The sequence below is a fragment of the Geospiza fortis genome, unplaced genomic scaffold (genome assembly GCF_000277835.1).
Source record: "Geospiza fortis unplaced genomic scaffold, GeoFor_1.0 scaffold138, whole genome shotgun sequence".
Lineage (NCBI taxonomy): Eukaryota > Metazoa > Chordata > Aves > Passeriformes > Thraupidae > Geospiza > Geospiza fortis.
In genome coordinates this window covers 2125449-2145725 of record NW_005054307.1, presented here as the reverse complement: position 1 = coordinate 2145725, position 20277 = coordinate 2125449, and the positions used below count along the sequence as shown (strand labels likewise).

The window sequence follows — 20277 nt, the reverse complement described above, 5'->3', positions numbered from 1 at the left end:
CACTCAGGCTTCTGACGTGCAGTCAAGTGTTACAATGCACAGTATTCAGATTCTCAGAGAAGAACAGCAATTGTTATTTATTATTGGTTTTGTCAAGAGTTATGTTTAATAATAAAATATATTGAGTAAGTGCATCTAATCACCAGGAAAGTATACGAACCCTGAAAAAAATGATCATGCCTGTGCAAGCCAACTACAGCATATGTATTCAAGGATTCATACAGCATTACAAAACAGTAACATAAAATGTATAGATAGCTTGCTCTTTTTACTCCGAAGTGATTTCCCTCGCCTCTGGCCAAAGCTTGCTAGAATCAGGGCACAACTATCCCCAGGTAACCTAATGTCAGTTTCCTAACTGACATAAAGAAACATTATAAAGGCTTGGGAAGCACCTTCCAACTCCAAAATCTCCAACCACTTCTAGACTGAATGTCCCAGTAGCCAACAGGGCCACATGGTGTGATTAGTCTGCTTAACAGGTAGCATCTGAGGCAGGTTTGCAAGTATAGAGACTGAAACTGGCAGTACATCTTTGTTTGTGCCCTTCTGGCAGTGCTTCCCACCAGAAAAGCAAAATGCAGAGGAAAGGAAATATCTAAGAACTGTCTGTCCTTTTCCTTGACAAGGTCAATTATATAACCAAGTTGACATTATGTAGCCAGATAGCCTATATCAATCTGTAAGCTTACCTTGGCACACAAACTTCAATTCCTTGGCATCTATAACGGTGGTTCTTTTATCTGACCTCTTCTTTTCTGTCCGACGGTGGCTTCGTCTTTTCTTTGTCTCTCCCCAAAGATTCGATCCACCATGCATGCTTGGGATGTTTAGAATGGCAATTCCTTCCAGAGAGATATTGATTAAGTCCAGCTGAATTCCATCACACTGATTAGAAAGGAAGGGACAAAATAGGAATAAAGAAAAAAGAGAGAAAGCAGTAAGAAAGAAAGAAAGATCTGAATGCTCTTTTTCTCAGATATTTTTCTCCAGCAATTTATCATTCTTAACACTGCTAATAGTTTATTCAATGTTTACACCTAAGAGATATACTTGTATCTGAAAAGGAGGTATGAGATAAGAACAGATCATTAATGAGAAGGTAAAATAAGATTGCTATTCAGCTTTTGACTGTCTAGCTGTGGGACTATTTGGTACTATCCTGTTAGCTGATAATCCTATTCACTGACCCAAGTGAAATATATTTCTAGCTTCACTACAGATATTAGCAGAAAAACATTTATACTACCTAGATTTCTTTATCAATAACTGAAATTTTTGTTGCCTTTTCCACTTAAATTTTCTGTCTTATGATTTTGCAGTGATACTTATAATTCTTGCAACTGAGTCCCTTCCCCAACAGATGGAATACAAAGTCCCTGCAGGCAGAGAATACACAGACTTATGCAAAAGGGTCTAAGCAAGCCCCAGGAGCACAGAACAGCACACAGGTATTCATTTCAATCCAAAGGCACAACAAGCATATCTGCATAGGGCTATGGCTGACTAGTGGCTCCTAGCAATAACCAAAATTAGTAGAAATGGGTACAACAATTCCTGATGCAGCTGCAGCAATCCTTACCCCAGAACCTTCACCAACCAGTTCTCTAAAATATGCATCACTGCTAAGGGAAAACATAGGATGTGGAGCTAAAGAAGAGGCATCAGTGATCTAAAACCTTTCCAAGACTTACTGGACACACAGAAGTAACCTCAGTCTATGGGATACTCCCTTCAGTGATGGAATTATACCCATCTTGTGTCGCTAGTGCATATTTCTCATGCTTCTCATAGCAAAGAAATACACACTAAGTGACACAAGTGTGGACTTTAAGACATTTTATACAAGTACATTTCTATGCTAAATCTGGCTTCCAATTATAAAGGGACCATATTTTTCACTTTTGGAGAATGGCTCAGGGATCTTAACATAACAGCCTGCCCAGCATTAAACTGCAGCATTTTCTCAGGTGGATGAACCCTGACATTTGCAAATACAGTTCACCTGAGATACACTGGATGAGATGAACCTAGCTTAATACACCTAGACTTCACTGGCTATAATTTACTCAAGCTAAGTCCTCCTCTCTACCAACATTAGGAAGTTCTTAACTCATATAAAATGTAGCAAAATACTGAAGAACCTCCGCAGGAGAAAATAAACCACAACTTCATATTACTACAGTGGAACCTGCAGGTGGAAAGCAAAGCACCCAGTTCTACTCATTAGTTCATTGAACCAGCCAGAGTTGCCCAGGATTCATGTACTGGCACCCTGGCTAGAGATGGATTAGCTTCATTCCTCACAACATAAATAGAGCATATGAATATCCTGACAGGTCATACAGACCACAGTGTAGAGCAGCATATTTTTAAAACATTTGATCCTACTCCTGCAATGTTCTGCAGGCTTGTAGAGGATCCAGTCATCCATTTCAAATTCATCAAGGGTATTGTTTTGCAATTCCTACACACAGTAATCAGGGAGAAAATGGGAAAAATAATTAAGCATGCCTCAGTAGTAGTCCACTGACATCTTGCAGCTTGCTGCTCTGTGGGTCACAGGCACATCTTCCTCTCTGCCTAAAACTTTATCACAGCTTTGAAGAAGAAAAGCCAAGTACAACACAAGAATAGCTGTGAATAATTGTTTATTCTGAAACTTTTTGAGATCATAGAACTGTATTATAATGCACACACATCTTAATTCTTCTAAGAAGAGCATAAATCTGGAGAGAGAACAATTTCAACACTAAGATTTCCATTTCATATTTGCTCTTCAAGAATCAAATTTTAAACCTGTGGATTACATTCATACAGGGAGAACTTTAAAGTCAAAAGGCGTATCTGAAAGTGAATTGGCAGTTGTAGCAACTACTATAATTCAAAGAGTAACTTTTTAATAACATTTTTCTTGCAAGAATAAAGGCCTAGGTTTTCACTGTCATTTTTGGAAGCAAATATGTGGTTTTCCCCAGTATTTTATATGTATTAAATACTAAGATGATTTATTTTGCTAAAAATTCTGCTCATGTGTATGCTCACTTACTGCTATACATTCTAGATAAACAGATATTAATTTCATAATTAAAAGTAATCTTGTGTAAATACCCTGCAGGCCTCAATGAATCAAACACATACTGTGTGTCAGGCCTCCCACTGTCTTCAAGTGGAATGTACTGGCTGGATAATTAGATAGTACATATTTTTTAACCTTATTTGCATGCATATTATATCTTTTGCACACTGACAAGCAGCAGTAACAACAAAAGTCAGATTACCACAGGGAATTCCCACAAAGAAGTCTTCATTTCTTATAATTTGCAGCCTAAATTAAAATAATTTGATCTTTGACAAGGATGAAATGTCAAGCAGAAGGGGGTCCTCTACAAGCCACGGCCTGTGGCTTCTGAAATCTGCCTAATTTATGTCAGTCACTTCTTAATACATATTTAAGTATTACACGAGAAAGATGATAAATATGCAATCTGACACCTTTGGTATTTCCCTGCTGTTAATTTATAAAGGTCTGGCGTCCCCCAAACTGACTGGAATTATTTAAATAAAAGAAGAATTGTGAAATAGGATGGTGCGGGGTCTAGCTTCCATTTTCACTCAATATTGAGCACAGCAGGTAGTACACTAAGACAATTATGTGAGGAGGCCTCAGAGTCCCCCAGTGATGAGCAACTTTCTGAATTAGGAAAGAAGCATTTCTTTTGTTCATACACAGACAAAAAGTTTGCCCTACAGGTAGCTCTGCATAGTTCTAACACATTCATATACTACAAAAACAAAACACACGTGTTCTGCTCCTTTTCTTTTTTCTTTTTATTTCAAATATGTAATGATGCTGTTAAAAACAAAAGCATACTTTTAAAATGTGGAGTATGCCTATCTAGACAAAAAAGAAACACTAGTTCTTCTAACTGTTTTTTGCCTTCTTTTCTGGCCTTATTCACTTCTTGGGTATTATTGTTTATACCTTGTTTATCATATAAATTATTTTCAGATCATCTTTCTTTTGAGAAAATACATGTCTATGCCTGAAAAGAACTCATATTAAGGCTTTGCTGTGAAAACAAGGGCAATATCACGTAAGTGTACAGGAATGTCTTAAACTCCTTTCTATTACCCATCAACACCAGGTGGTACAGAAGGCTTACACTGCTCCCACCATGCTTTTACAGTATTGCAGGTATGGTCCATGCCACTTGTCCTTACACCATTACACTTCTACTTACCTACTCTCATTAAATATCTTTCACATATCTTTCTTTCTTTTTCTGAAGCGGAAATAAACTGCAAGTTCTCTAAATTGTAGAATCTTCAGCCTTGTTTACTGACACATTATTATTGAAAATAAATACTTAATTTTGTCCTAGTGTTTGTTTGTTTGTTTGTTTGTTTCATTTTGGTTTCTTTCCCTTTAGAACCTCTCCTCAACTTCTTACATCCGATTTTGAAAACAAAAATACATCTTATTCTGCATAAGAATGGTGTCCAACTTTGTTCTGCATCTCACACAGAAGAAAATATACAGAACATGAGTCAAGAATGTATGTCAGAAAAACCAAGCTTAATTAGGTTAGAAATCAAATACAAGGCTAAACAAATATTTGCCCAGGGAACATCTGATCACTGTCTAACAGCTCAGAGATACAGATCCTTAATCTACTCAGGCTTTGTTCATTCAAAATTTGGCTGTAGAGCAAGCACATTCTTTGTGCATTTTATGTGGCAAGAAATGTGGTCTCCTCAACCAACCTCCCATTTACAGTGACATCCCCAAGGGGCATCAGGTTAAAAATCAGACTAAAATGCTGATAATATTCAAACAAGAAACATTAGATACAAGCATACTGGCAAGCATTGTAATTTACTCATTGTAAATAAATACACAAATAACCACCTCCTAATAGTTCTTGTAAACCTTGGAAACTATGCTTTTTGTTTCTAATTGTATGACTAATGGTAATGACTAGGATAGATGAAGTGAGTATTAACAAAAGTGCCTCCTCATATACTGGCAATGTAACACTTTTTTGGTAATAATAGTTATTGACATGAATACGTAATAATTACACAACTGATAGCAGCAGCACCACAAACTTGTATACCTACTTGTTTGCTTTGTGATGTTAACATTTAATCATTCTTTGAATGGTTAAAATAATAAAGTTCACATCTTAATATGTATCAGGATACCTATGACTTTCTCTAGATATCAGTATTTTATTGGGAAAGCCTGCTTTTCAATTTGTATTTAATCAAAAGGTACATTTAACTTGCAGTTTATTCAAATCTAATCAAACCAAGTAAGCATTTTTTCCAATAACTAAGAAAATATTTTTCATGCTACATTTCCTTAAACTCATGTGTCTGAAGCACTCTCTTGGGAAGCAAGGGTGATTTTTTTGTTAAGTTTTTTTTTCTTAAGGCTTTCGGTGGAGTTTTGTTTTATTTTTATTACATTTTAATCTAACATGTGAGGAGCAGGTTTTCACTTCAAAGAGAAATATAACAGCATAACAGGCAAGTGTGGCACTGCTGGTCTTACAGTTTCAGTCTCAGTATTCTCTGCTACTGTTCTGCTATCAGGTACATGGTTCCTTCAGATCATTTCAGAATTCACCCTTCAGGAGGCTTTGACTGGACTCTCATAGCTCCCACCAAACCTCTCTGAGTGCCTCATGCTACTATACAAACACTCCATTGACACATGACAAGTTTCTCATTACTACCGGAAAGGAAAAGCACCATGATCCTCTTGAGAAATGATTTCATTATTTAACCTAAATTCTCAAGTTTTTATCTTCATTCATTTCTCATTTTTCATGTACTTATTCATAAACATCAGATGCCCAAACAGTTTATGTAATTCAGCCACTTATTCTAGCAGCCATCAAAGTGGCAGTGGCACATTATTTTAAATTCTCATTTTGTCTGTAAGTATCTTGTGTCTTTTTAGTTAATGTTCAATGTATAATGGAAAGATGACCCCTTGTGCAGAGAGAAAAGCTATTTAATGAAGGGGAATAATTCAAAAAATATATATATTCTTTAACCTTTATTCAGGAAAGTACGTACAATTTTAGGGAATTGAGTTTTAAAGGTTATAAAACCTTGGGACCCAGAAATAATAAGATTATTTTTTTTTATTTTAATCCTGCAGCAGCTCTCACTCCCTCCAACAGTCTTTCATTTTTCCACCTGACCTAGCCACACTCCCTATTGATTTCTAATGTTATACTTCACCTCTTAACCTTGTCTACTGTATTAAGACTTCACTAATCATCAAACTGAACTTTGTTCCAGTGTGCAGGGCTACACTACAAATAGACATGATAAAAATAATATTTTGGAATATAGGGTCGAAAGGATGTGCACTGCTTTGCCTTGTTGGATTCAGGCACTCTGCGCCCTTGCTCCCTGCATTTCAGCCAAACTAGTGACATTTCAAGGATAAAGGCAACAATTAGTTTCTTACTTCTATTTCTACAGATTCATGCAGCTTCTTACAGGTGGCTGAGAAAGTTTCCGAAGTGCCAAATTCAAAATACCAAAATTTGTTCTTCATTCTGAAACAAGAAAAAAAAAGAAAAGAAAAAAAGAAATATCTTATTCACTATCAATATGTGACAAAAGTGATCATCCTGTCTTCCACTATAAGTAATGGCAAAGGCTTGGGAACATGTGACATCCCATTTGAAATAGATGAGCTCATAATTTTCAAAGCTTAAATGTTGGTGTCAAGTTGTATGATATCCCCTAAAGGGATAACAGGAATATGTTGAACTGACAGGTTCAAATGTACCTTTGACTTTTCTTTTTCAGTGACTATCAGAATATTTTCTGTCACTTAACCAGTGACATGCCTCAGAAAAATGTATCGATTTTATCTCATGTCTTACACCTACTATATGATTTCTGATTCCCAGTTAACATCTTTATCCTGCAGAGTAGTAGAATGTGCATGCAGGGCAATCCCATCATGAACAAGAGCCAAGAAAAAATGTAGCTTGCCTTAAGCTAGTTAAAAGTAAAGGCAAATGCCTATTGTAGATGATGACAGATGAAATACTAGAAGGAAATAAAAATTCCAGATCTAACAATCTTTAGATATTTTGCAGAAGGAGAGCTGTATTACCAGGTAATTCACTCATAGACACATTTTAAATGGGCAATGAGACCTGCATCTTGAAGTTCATTAACAGGTTCCAGAGGAAAATAAAACTGGATTAAATGCCAGTAAATTCGTTAGTTTATCATGACAGCAGGCACAATTTACACTTTTTTCTTTTTAAATACATAAAGACTGAACTTCTGTTTTACCAGATTTATTGCATACTGTTAATACAATCAGGACGCCAACAGCACCATTTCAAACAAGTATGTGTACTTCTTGTGAACTCCCATGAGTAATTATTATTCTGTAACAAAAAAAAGAAGCAAAGCAACCACAACAAAAGATACTGAATTAGAATTCATTATTCCCACTTAGGAATCAGATATGAACACAGTTTCTCCACTTGTATAAACTGTCCTCTGACACAGGCACAGCACATTGTGCTTCTAACTTGAAAACAAGAGTCTGCATGAGCTAGAAGAATGAAACAAAAATGTAGATGACTGTAAAACATGTCAAAAGTACAAATCTTACTTTTAATTACTTCAAATTGCATATAAGAGACTACTTAATTGTTGTTAAAATCTACTTAATGACTCTTAAAATCATTAATTAAGAAGAGGTATTGCAGTACTGGATGCAGAAACTTGTTTGTATAAGAGCCAGCAATTCCTGGTGCAGCATCAGAAGGCTATAAAGATGTCCAGCCTGGCAGCCTACACAGAGTTGGGAAGAGAAGAGTAATAAGGAAATGACACACTTCCGATGAAAAAATTTACAGGAAAAAAAAATTTCCAAAAAAATTTTCCAAAGGTTTTCACACAGAAAATCTGAAAATATTTGGAAACTATTTCTGAGAACTTTCTCTCAGATAAATGGCATCTCTTCAAAGGAGTTCCAACAACCAGAAGGGCTCTGGCCCGATTCAGGTCCAGATTTCTCAAGTCTATGAATGGAAGTAATCCAATTATGTTCTCCTATACCTGAATTTAGCTAGCACACTGCCACATTGACCTGGGATCAAGTGCTCTATTTATACCAACATATATGAAGAAATTTAGAAACCTCTTATTTCCAAATAAATGTGAACTAAGCCTTGAATTTCTATTGGGTGCCTTTGGAAAATATGGATGCCTCTATTTTCCCACTACTTTCTACATAGGGATGATCAATAATAAAAACAAACAAACAAACAAAAACCTTGCAACCAACCAATCAAAAACAAACAACCCTCTCATACCAAACTAAAACCCCAAACCAAACAAACAAGCCACAAAAAAAAAAAAGAACAAAATCCCCAAACAAACAAAAAACCTCAAAAAACCAAGACCAACAAAACCTTGACGTAAGATTCATAAAATTACTTTGTAGTGTCTTTTGATCCTATTATTAAGATAAAAAGCCTATGTGTCTTCTCTTTATAACCTTTCTTTTTCCTATTCAGTTACTTTTATCCCAAATTAAGAATATATTCTTCTTATTTATTTAAAAGACTGCTAAATTGACTCACTTATTAGCACTCTAAATAAAAAACTCTTTGACTTACACAAAGTTAAAATAGACATATATTTTTTGAGTCATTCAGAATATACTGTGCAAATTCAGGTATTTTGAGCTCAGCCACACAAAACCCAGCATTATCAATGCACTCAAGGATTACTAGAAAATTTAGTTTTATAAATCTAAATTTTGTACAATCTTATAACTGAAGATTAAGTAAATATTTCAGGTGAGGTTTTGATTTCTGGTAATTTAAATATAACCTATAAGAGTCTATTAGGCCAAAAAATGTATTGTGAGCCTGTTCTCCATTCTGTAGTAGACTGTCTGTTTTTAAGCATAGAGAGATAACTTACTTGACAGCTTTTCAAATGCAAAGATAGACGTAGATACAAATAATTTTGTGCTTCATTTTCAAATAATGTACCAATTTCCTTTACAAGCCATGAAATAGATTAAATTTTGTGGTTTTATTCAAATGCACTATATCTTTTATTGAACAGAGCATTGTATTACTTTTCATAGAGATACAAAATGGATTTAAACAAAGAACTGCAGAGAAATTATACTGAAATTTTCCTAAGCAAGACAAGTCTTATTATTCTAGTAAATATTACAATTTTTCTAATAATTAAAAGCCCCCAACCTCTAGTTAATTTCTTTCACTTGCATTCCTCTTTCAAAAAGGTAAAGCTCATCTGCTTATCAGTATAGCAGCAAAAAGAAGATTAATGATCTATTCTCATGGCCACTCTAATTTCTTCTTCTTTACTTAAAATTTAAGTAAATTTAAGATTGCTAAACAAATACATACTTAATGACAATTTTGCAACATTAAAATTGTATGAAACTGAATCACAGGCTGCTGTCATGTATATTTTCTCTCTCCCAGAGGAAATGATTTAGACTTTTCTCAGCTTTTAAAAGGAGATGACCAAAAATAAGTTTGAAGTCTGCTCCTTCTTTCCAACATTGTTGGAATAGGAAAGGGAATAGATTATTCTACAAGAAATAATTCGGTTTTTTGGGGTTTTTTCACATGCCTTGATCTAAACTTTGAAAGACTTTACAATATATATAAAACATGAATCATGATTAAAGCCTGATCTATCTTGCTATTGTATTACAGTATGTCAAAATATACAGCCTACAGGTGTAGGAATGACAAAACAAAACTGTACTTCAAGAACCTAAACACCTTCTATGCTGCCAGTGTTCCATGTTTTCAAGTACTGGCCAATGTTCTGACAAGTGGAATGATCTTTAATAGTGATGAAATAAATTTGCGTAACAGCAGTGGGAGACTGAAATGTTAATGGTTAATGACTCATGCAATCAGCCATTTGCAAAAGCAGCAGGTGCTTTGCTGAGGCCAGGTTTGCATCCCCCAACCAAAGGGGAGGAGGAGAGGTTTTGAGTGTGTGGTGGTGAAACCTAAGAACAGCCCAGGTGCAGAGGGGGTGAGCACTAGAGGAAGACCACAACAAACCAGTCTGTTTAGCAACAAGCTGGGGTTTGAGCCAACTAAGGGCAGAGGCTGGTAAGAAGATCTTGCTATATGGGATAATGCTTTTTATCATGCCAATGTCCTCAGTTGCATATCTTGCTCAGGTATAAAACTCTAGTCATGGGGAAGTACCAGGACAGTCCTGAAGGTATTTGTCCCTTCTGATGGAGAATAACTGGCTAAACCAAGTGGATGTGAGAAGGAGCTGTAATGTCTTAGTAGATGTCATAAACCATCAAATATCCCCAAGGTGCCTCCAGACTCATTTCTCGTGCTTTCCACCAGAGGACTGAACATTATCCACAGTGTTTCCATAGACAGTGTCAAACTCCAACCTTGGGTTCCTACCTAAAACTGAACATACATCAACCCACTGAACTATATATTTCAGGGGCTTCCTCACCCCTGACAGATCAAGACTGGACATCACTTCAATAAATCAACAATCAAATCTCATCACTGAATCCACGGGTGGTGTTATCTATACATACAAAAACACTGGTCATTCCATGTCATTTCACTCTGATCTACCCAAGGGATCTGTTAACAAGAACCTCAATTATTCTCATCTTCAGGTGTAGGTCCTAACAAGACTATAAAAGGGCTAATACTGCCGTTCCTTACAGTATTTCTATGCTGTGGATAAATATCAGACTTAGAAACTTAGATATGTTTCTTGGGAAAGTTCAGACTAATATTTGGTAATCAAGGCAAAATAATCAAAATAGTCTGTGATATGGGTTTGCTCCATTATCAGTTAATCAGAAACCCCCCTACTGCTAAAACTATTTTATATAACCTTTCTGATTAAGCAATTACAAGGCATGTCATTGAAAAATTGTCCTGTATCTAAATATGGAAATAGTAAATACTTTATTCAACACCTGAAGAGCATCTATACTTCACTGCAGTATGAACACTCTGTCAGAACATGTGGAACAATAGCCCAGTTATGGGCTGCTAATAAAAGGTCACAATAAAAGGAGTACCTTTAACTTCAGTAACAAATTCTTATGCTGGCATTTACGGTCTTCACTTGAGGCAAGAGCTTATTGCTACATTTGCCAGTTTGTTACACTTTCTACCATATCCTATTTACACTTCTTATATTTACTGTTTATATTTATTTTATTTATTTGCACTTTATGCAGTGTCAAGCTTCAACGACTTCAGCTAAAATTTCTGCATTAGAAAATTTCTGTTATTTTTGTGAAATGTCAGCTGAACTACTTAGACCATTTTTGAAAACAACTGGATTAAAAACATGTATAATTGCTTATATTAAGTGTTTGATAACATACACTTTGAACTGTTTTAATAGAGCTACACTTTCTGAGCAGAGATTTAAAATTTAGCATGAGAATGGCCTTGCATCAAGAATATTCCTCTAGCCATCTGCAAGAAAATAAATACAGAATGTAATCATATTATGACCACTTGGAAATGGACTCTGGGAAGGCTTTATTTGCCATATTCTTTGGCAGAGAAACAACTGATTTTTGTCTCCAGTTCTATCAACTTTTATCCTTTAATCTATACTAGTGATTTTTTTACCCAGGAAAGTACTAGAATTCTTTAGTCTTCCAAGTTAAATTCCTTGAAAAGTCCACTGCCAGGAAGTAACCTCTAATACAAATCCATGTAAGAATGTCTGCTCACGGACAAGCAAAACTTTAATTCCTCCAGAAAGTATATTGTTCCTCAAAATATAATCTCTTAGCTCTGCTTTCTGAAAATACCTTTTTAAAGACTTTTCCACCTTTGTTGCAAAAGTACTGTTTCTTTGTCAGTGAGTGTCAAGAGTTGATCTCAATCTGTATCATAAACTCATAGAATGTTCAGCTCCCATTCTAAGAGCAGCATTCATGAACAACAATGTACAGAATGTAGTGAATTTAAAAAAGAAAATTCTATGGCAGGAAAAAAAAAGTAGCAAAGAAACCATAAAGAGTAGATGCTTATAATCTCATCCACCACAAGTCTCGAAGGTGCTCAGAGACACAGACTCATGCTATGTATTTAAAAGGAACAGGTCTCTTTACCTTCCTTTTCTCCCTTGTTCACTCTTTTGTTCCAAGCAAATGTGGAATAATGTGTAGAACCACCTCTGCAGGGAACCAAAAATACCAGAAAAGTGTGCTGAAATGGAGGTATATTTCCACAGAGGAGAAACTGTGAGCAGTACAAAGGGAAAAAAGGAGAGGAATGAGGAAAAGATAGGACCTTAATTTTGAAATGCATTGAAGTTCGGCAGCACTGAAAAAGGTATGATGATAAACTACAGAAGAGAAGAAAAATAAAATAATCCTAAAGGAGACCTACATAAAAACACATATTTCTTAAGGTTGACAATACAGATAACAAGGTCTAAAAATGAAACTAGGAGTATAGGAAACGTCATGATGGGCATAAAAGCAGAACATCTCTTCCAATATTCTGTCACTGACATTGGTTATTATTACCAGACAAGACAGAGGATAGTATAAAATTCCATGTAGTATACAGCTGGGAATAATCTAGCTCTATGGAAGGTTTATTATTATTTATAATTCTATCAAATTGAAAACCACTACATTCAGATTAGACACAAAGAAGAATTCTTTTATGATGAGAGTGGTGAGACACTAGAACAGGTTGCACAGAGAAGCTGTGGATCCCCCATTCCTGGCAGTGTTCAAGGCCTGGTTGGATGGGGCTTTGAGCAACTGATCTAGTGGAAGGTGTCCCTGCCCATGGCACTGGGGTCAGAACTAGATGATCTTTAAAGGTCTGTTCCAACCCAAAACATTCTATGATTTTCATTCAATTTGTGGATACTTACACCATAAAGCAAAATGAAAGTGATTCCCAATGTATGGGGGAAAAAAACGTCTCTTTGGGAAAAATAAGCTTACTAAGATGTGTCTGAAGTTGCTGCTTTTGGTTTAATGAGTCCCAGCCTGCAAGACATACATTCAAGAGCAAGTGACAGACGCACTCTTTTCTGGGCTGGCTGAATGGAAGGGCTCAGGCATTGATGGCAAATGGTGGCACATTCAGCCAACATCTCATCATTAGTGATGTTCCCCAGGGATCAGTGTTGAGCCCAGCCCCACCTATTACCTTTATGGATTTGGATGAGAGGCTTGAGAGTACCATTAGTAAATCTGCAGACAGCACCAGGTTGAGTTGCTGTTCTGATCTGCTGAAGTGCAGGAAGGCTCTGCAGAGAGACCTGGACAGACTGGATTGATGGGCCAAGACCAACAGTGTGAGGTTCAACAAGACCAAGAGCCAGGTCCTGCACTTTGGCCATGACAACCCCATGCAGTACAACAGCCTGGGGGCAGAATTGCCAGAAAATGGCCCAGCAGAAAAGGAGCTGGGGCTGCTGGCCAACAGCTGCTGAACAAGTGTGGCTGAATGCAGCTGCTGAATGCAGTGCGCCCAGGTGGCCAAGAAGGCCAAGGGCATCTTGCCTGTATCTGGAATAACGTGGCCAACAGGAGCAGGGATGAAATTCTTGCCCTCTACTTAGTACTGGTGAGGCCATACCTCAAATACTGTGCCCAGCTCTGGGCCCTTCAATTCAGGAAGGACATTGAGGAGCAAGTCCAGGGAAAGGCAACAAAGTTGTGAAGGGTTTGGAACACAAGTTCTGAGAGGAGTGGCTGAGGGAGCTGGGGTTGTTTAGCCTGGTGGAAAGGAGGCTGAGGAGAGACCTTATTGCTCTCTACACTGCCTGAAAGGAGGGTGTAGCTGGGGGGTGGGGGGAAGAGGGTGTCAGTGTCTTTTCCCAGGCAACAAGTAACAGGACAAGAGGACCTGTGCCAAGATGTTGGACATTAAGGAGAATTTCTTCACAGAATGGGTGATTAGATATTGGAATGTGGTGCTCACCATCCCTGGAGATGTTTAAGGAATGACTGAACACGGCATTTAGTACCATGTCCTAGTTTGGTCATAAATTGGACTCGATAATCTGATTATCTCAGAAGTATTTTACAAACTAATTCATTCCGTGAAGTAAAAATGTACAGCATATTATATGTCATAGAGATTGCACTTTGTATTTCTGGTGATAGAAATATCTGTATACATTGGATATTATCTAATTAAATACTCAATACTGTACAAAAAATAAAATTTCAGTTGCTAAAAAATATTCAATGTTTTCTAAAATACAATATAAGGAATATTTTTACCAGGTCTCTCACAGTAGTTTTCAACAGACAACATATTTTCCATCTTTTCTTACAGTTCATAAATCTATTATCTAGGTAATTTTATACTGAGGTAAAAATGATTTCATTGCAGCACATAATATATATTAATAAGAATGTATGACTTTTTCTAATGTTCTTTTCTTTCTACTTCTGTCTTAACAATCATATAATTCCTGTTCTTCTTTATAATGAATCATACGCAAAGGTAAGGAAATAGCCAGTGGAGATGCACATCCATAAGAGATTTATGTGTGACTGGCATGATTTTAATAGAGACATCTTTGTCAATTTTTTCCTTTTTCCATTACCAACTGTACTTCTGGCAAATCTAAGTGCTAATCTCCTATGGCACAGAGCATAAGCAGAGGCCATATAGATAACTGCAGAAAAGCTAAAATCCTCATAGACCAGTTCTATTTTACACAATAAATAACATTTTCACATATGATAAAATGATACCACCCATGGTTGAAAAGCTACCCCATAAGTACTTATACCACTAAGTAATACTGTGAGATCATTTTCCTTGACATTTACCAGTTCTACTGCTGCAAAGCTGAATTTGACTCCATTTTCTGTTATGCTTTATAACAGTTTTGCACTGTAGCTCACAGTTGTCCATGCAGCTGGGCTGCAACCTCCACTGCCCACCTGCCTGTCTCCCTTTTTCCAGTTCTTTGCTCGATTTTCTCAAAACTCTCTGCAGCTCCTTCCAGCTGTAATTTTCATCCTTTGCCCTTGTCTATTCAGTTCTAGTCCTGTCTTCAACTCTGCTCTCACATCTGGCCAAGAAACCACTCCTGGACACCTTGCTCTGACCATTTTCAGTAGTAAACATAAGTCATGAAAAGTTGCAAAAGGGCCTTGTAGTACTAAGTGATTGGGGTATAAAAATGTAGATGACACTTAAAGTGGATAAATTTCAAGTGATGCATAGAGAAAAATAACAAAATAACTATAATTTTACAAACAGGAATTAATTCTTAGTGACAAAGTACATTTACAAATAGTTGAATTAAACTTTCATCTCCACAGGGGGATTAATGGTGGGGGAGAAAGGAAACCACTTCTTATCTCGGGCTCCAACTATCCATTTGGATTGAAATATTTATACAGACAGTTCACTTATGAATACCAGTCAATCCATACACATCAGACAGGTACTGATGTTCCCAAATATCATCTGTTTTCTGTATATTTGCAGACAAAATGTGCAATGAATTCACTGGAGGCCTGTGCACTGTTTCCTGATTTTGCTGAGCTTCAGATCAGAATGTAATTTGTTCAGATTTCTGAGAGAAACAGTAGACAGACCAGAAGTGCTCACTCTGCTAGGGTTACCACAAAAAAACAGAAATACAAAACAAAAAAAAAACCAAAAAAACACAAAAGCAACACTAGGTTGACAATCATACACACAAGCCCCAATCTTATGTGTTATGAAACCTGTTCTTGTCTTATTATGATGCCTTTCTTGTATATTCTCCTTACACTTTAGACTCCAGCAGAGAACCTACTATTAACATCCATATGAAGGGATATTTTATCCTAAAATACAAGTAAAAATTTCCATATTGAAATATAAACAACACACCTTAAAAATTTTTAGATTTCAGGAGCATGTGCTAGGTGCTATTATACAGGAGGAACTTTTGGGTTGTGCCTTAGGTTGCTTTGTGGCAATATGCAACAAGATGTTAATGAGGAACATAAAAAGTATTTTCATAAAAAGAGTTACAGATCAACTGAGACTAATTATTGGATGTTAACCTACAACAACTGTTATGAAACCTAGCTATTATAAAAAATGGTGATACCTGACTGACATAGTTTACAAGATATTTCTCCATGAAAGACGGTACTGTTTCTGGTCTGTGACAGTAATATCTCTTTTAAATAAGGATTTCTGATTCTTGCTTTTGAATATATTGTTTTAACAAACTGATTGGTAAACTCAAAATATAATTAAGTTTCTCAAAACATTCACCTAAAAAGTGTCTCCATTATAGCTGTGATTTAATCTGTCATTTTGCTCCCCTAAATAAACATTTCTGTTAGACTTAAATCCTTCATGTCCATTCACCAGCATGAAGATTTCTGCTCTTAACATTTTATGTATTTTTATGCTTTTATTTCTCTTCAATTTCTTTCCCAAATTCCCCAGTCTTGGGAGCAGATGCTGAGGCACCAATGACTCATTAATCTCAAGAGGTTTTTTATCATGAACAAAAATAAAGTCTATGAACAGTTCCACATTTACCAGCCTTGGTCATACTAGAGAACCAACAAAGCTCATTGAAGAAAAGCAAAAAAAAGACAAAAAAAGCCCTCTCTGTATATTATACTATCTCAGAGCAAGGACACACACCTCCACACTTTATCTTTTTATTACATCAGAGGAAAAAAAATATTCCTTTCCCTCACCCACTCATATAGATATGTAGAAACAGACATGATGCTAGGTACACCAAGTAGTATGTGTAAGATATTTCAGAGGTTCAGGGACAGGTTTGAAGGAAGAACTCCTGATTGGCTGCTTCACATGCAAAACTGTAACTTTGTTTCAGGAAACTAGCAAACTAACATTCATACAAACCAGTGCTGTTTCCCTGTAAAGCAGCGGATGGTATGTAATTAAATAACCTTTTTCTCTAGCCTATACTTTAACTCACTGAAAAGCTGAAGTATCTCAATACTTTCTATTCAATTCCTGCCAAAAAAATCCTTCCATTACCATAAAATACTTGAAACACCATGCTTTATACCATTCCCAAGTAGGACACAATGAGAAGACTAGGTGAAAAGAAAAAGAAGTAAACCATCAAATGCTGTAAGGCAAATAATGAGCATCTCTTCTGTGACCACACAGGAGAAAGACGGTGTAGAAGACCTTTGACTAAATCTTTCTTTTTCTCCTTATAATTGCTCCAGAAATATTTAAACCTTTACAGGTTTAAACATTTACAGGTCGAACTCTGCTTCTCTGACTGGGATTCAGAGGAGTTAAAAATTTATTTTTCTACTAAAGAGCTGGTTTATGAGTTTAGGAAGACTTATCTATTTCAAGCATCATCTCCTGATTCCACCTCTATGAGAACTCCACCACTAAGGAGGAGGTGGCTTGCCTGGGATTTAGTTTAACACCACACTTCAGCATGTCAATGCATTTGTCTGCCTGTGAAGTAGGAAGACACTGTATTTCCCTCCAAGACAAAAGATATCTACTCAATGAAACTGAAGGTGTGATTTACCAGGCCCAAGTAAGCAGAATTTCTCTCCAGGCTTCAATGAGAGAAATAACCGCTTCTCCACTGACGATAGTGAGAGCACTGACATCTAGTTTATATGTGGGTAGACACTTTTGAGTCCTAGATTAAGCTCTCTAATCTGAAACTGAAAACCTACCTTGTTTCAGAACTCTTAACCTAGATAGAAGACAGTCCTTCCAAGCTCTTCAACATAAAAGAAGTCTCATTATTTCTCACTTTACTTGCCAAAACAAAATTTACAAAACACATCCTTGCAAGTATTTCCATAGGACAATGCATCTAAGCACTCTTACAGCTATGGATTTTCCTAACTAACCACAGAAGAATACAAGATCTGAGCCCAACCTGTGTTCCCTGTAGCATATTCAATTCAAAAGGTAAAATAAGTTGTCCCTTGTCTCTAGTCTCACCTTCAAGGAATTTTAAAATAGGCATAGAACCTGTCTTTCTCTTGGGGAGATGCATGGACACTCTGCTACCTGCTTTCCTACCAAAGGGTTAAAGCACAGCTGCTGGATCTCAGGTGCAGATCATTCAGGAGACAACAGGCAGGTGAAACACATGGGACAAGCTTCATTCTCTTTGTGGAAAAAAAGTTTATAGTTGTTAAATAACTGTACATTACTTTCTATTTTGTAGAGTAGAATGGGAAGGGTTTTGCTTTTAAAAGGCCACTGATTTTTTAAAAACCTGAAAATATTATGATTAATGCTATATTTGTGAGTCTATATTTTTAGGCAACTTTTTTCCCCTGAAGATTGAACGCAGTCATCAGCTGTGGTTAAAAATGCTGTTCTGTAAATGTGCAGAGACTTCAGAATGCATTTTTAGTGTGACAGAAGGTCTTTACTTAGTAGAAATCAGGACTTAGCATTGAAAATGCACATGGTAGCTGTATAAATAATAAATTCAACTACTATAATTACTTACCATCTTATCCTTCACAATAAAAATTTAGAAAACTTTCTACATTGAACAGCACCTTAAAGGACAAGGCAGGTTGCCAGGCAGAGAGTAAAGCTAAAAGAGTATAGTGGTTTTGTTCCTCTGTACAAAGCAGTGTAACCAAGGATTGCTCCTCCAAAAAGTCTTTTGGATTTTCAGCAAATAACATTTCTATAGCCAGCATGTAATCATTTCATTTATTATATGTTCATGGTAAGACCACTTATTCTTTACTCCTCTGCTCCATTAAAATTCAAAATACATGTAAACAAGCAGAAATCAATTAATTTTTCTAAAGCATATTTAAAATAAATCTGTAAAATATTTCCTTATGTGCCTGTCATGGAATGTCCTTGTGATCATATACATTTCACTTTGAAGAAGTCTATACAGACCCTTTTGACAGGAATATACACAAAGATCACTTTAAAAATCTGCCTTTCTAATTTTTTATAGTCATATGCTACAAGAATCATAAATTTAGCACCAAGGTCTACTAGGATTCTTTTCTGCACTCAGAGAATTGGTGAGGAATCAACCTTTATGGGTGATAATTCTAAGCTCTCAAGCCTAGTAATTAGACCTGTGCTTCTGCCTAAATTATATTTGTCTAGTTCAGTGCCTTTGATTTTACTTTTTACACTACAGCTCCATATTGCATTTCTAATCATTACTTCACCCCAGCTTTTTAAAATCTCTCACAGCTCCATGCTACCAGCTGTTGTTTTCTTTCCTAATGCACTTCACATGCAAAGAAGAAAAAAAAAATCTAAACCCAACAAAAACCTCCCAGATTTAGATTTCTTTGAACCTCATCCTTACTCACTGCTTTTCATCTCCTGAAATAAATGGAAGTAATCATTTTGTGCTTTAAATTCAGTAATACTTTAGGACTTAAACTTGTTAAGGAAATTGAATACAGGGAATGACAATACTGTCATTTGGGGGCATTGATCTGATTTCTTCAAATTTGCATAATTTGGAGTCTATTTCAGTATAAAATTTCATAATTTTAGGTGACATAATACCTTTCTAGCTAACTAGCTAAGCCAGATCAACTGAGTCTTAAATGAAAGTTAAAATATATCTAATCTATAATTCGTTCCAGTTCAACCATTCTATAGATTTAATTTAAAAAGTAACAACAAAAACCAACTGCCAATGACAAAATAAACAGAAAAGCTTATATTAAATGGGCATATTTTTTAAATCACTTCATGTTATTTGACATACAGAAAACATCAGCTGCACAGCTTCTGCTAATATACATGCACAGCTTTTTTTGAACCATAAATACTCAATAACTAATTTCAAATTATCAGCACAAAAAATACTGTAAAAATCACAGTTTGCTGTAGTTACAGGAGAACTGTAGCTAACATTTCCACTGACAGTTGTATGAAGTCACAGAAGTTAGCTTGCAGGCTTGTCTTTCTTTCAAAAAAAATGAATTTTAAGAGTGCATTAAATCCTAAAAGCCTAGTATCTCAGGTCTGCAAAATGTATTCTGCCATAAACTTTTTAAGGCTGAGGAAAAGTAAAGGACAAGTGAACTTTTTTGAATCTTAACAAACAAAAAAGCTTAAAGAAACCATATATGAAGAAGCCCATAAAATTTTCTGCTTGGGACTTCCCAAAACTCTGTACTAAATTCTTACATTAGAGCTTAGTGTGCTGACTACAAAACACATACTTAAAATAAAAAATAAGTTCTATCAAACT

At 36.0% G+C, this 20277-nt stretch overlaps 1 protein-coding gene across 4 annotated transcripts in view; it reads right to left on the bottom strand.

Annotated features, from left to right (window-relative positions):
- Window positions 1-20277, bottom strand: part of DGKB (diacylglycerol kinase beta) — a 329294-nt gene that overhangs the window by 74557 nt on the left and 234460 nt on the right. For all 4 annotated transcript variants that reach the window (XM_031066802.1, XM_031066804.1, XM_031066805.1 and 1 more), the window contains 2 exons: window positions 6491-6581; window positions 693-888 (listed from right to left, as the gene is read on the bottom strand). In XM_031066802.1, the coding sequence (XP_030922662.1) occupies window positions 693-888; window positions 6491-6581 (287 nt within the window). The remainder of the gene's footprint in view (window positions 1-692; window positions 889-6490; window positions 6582-20277) is intronic.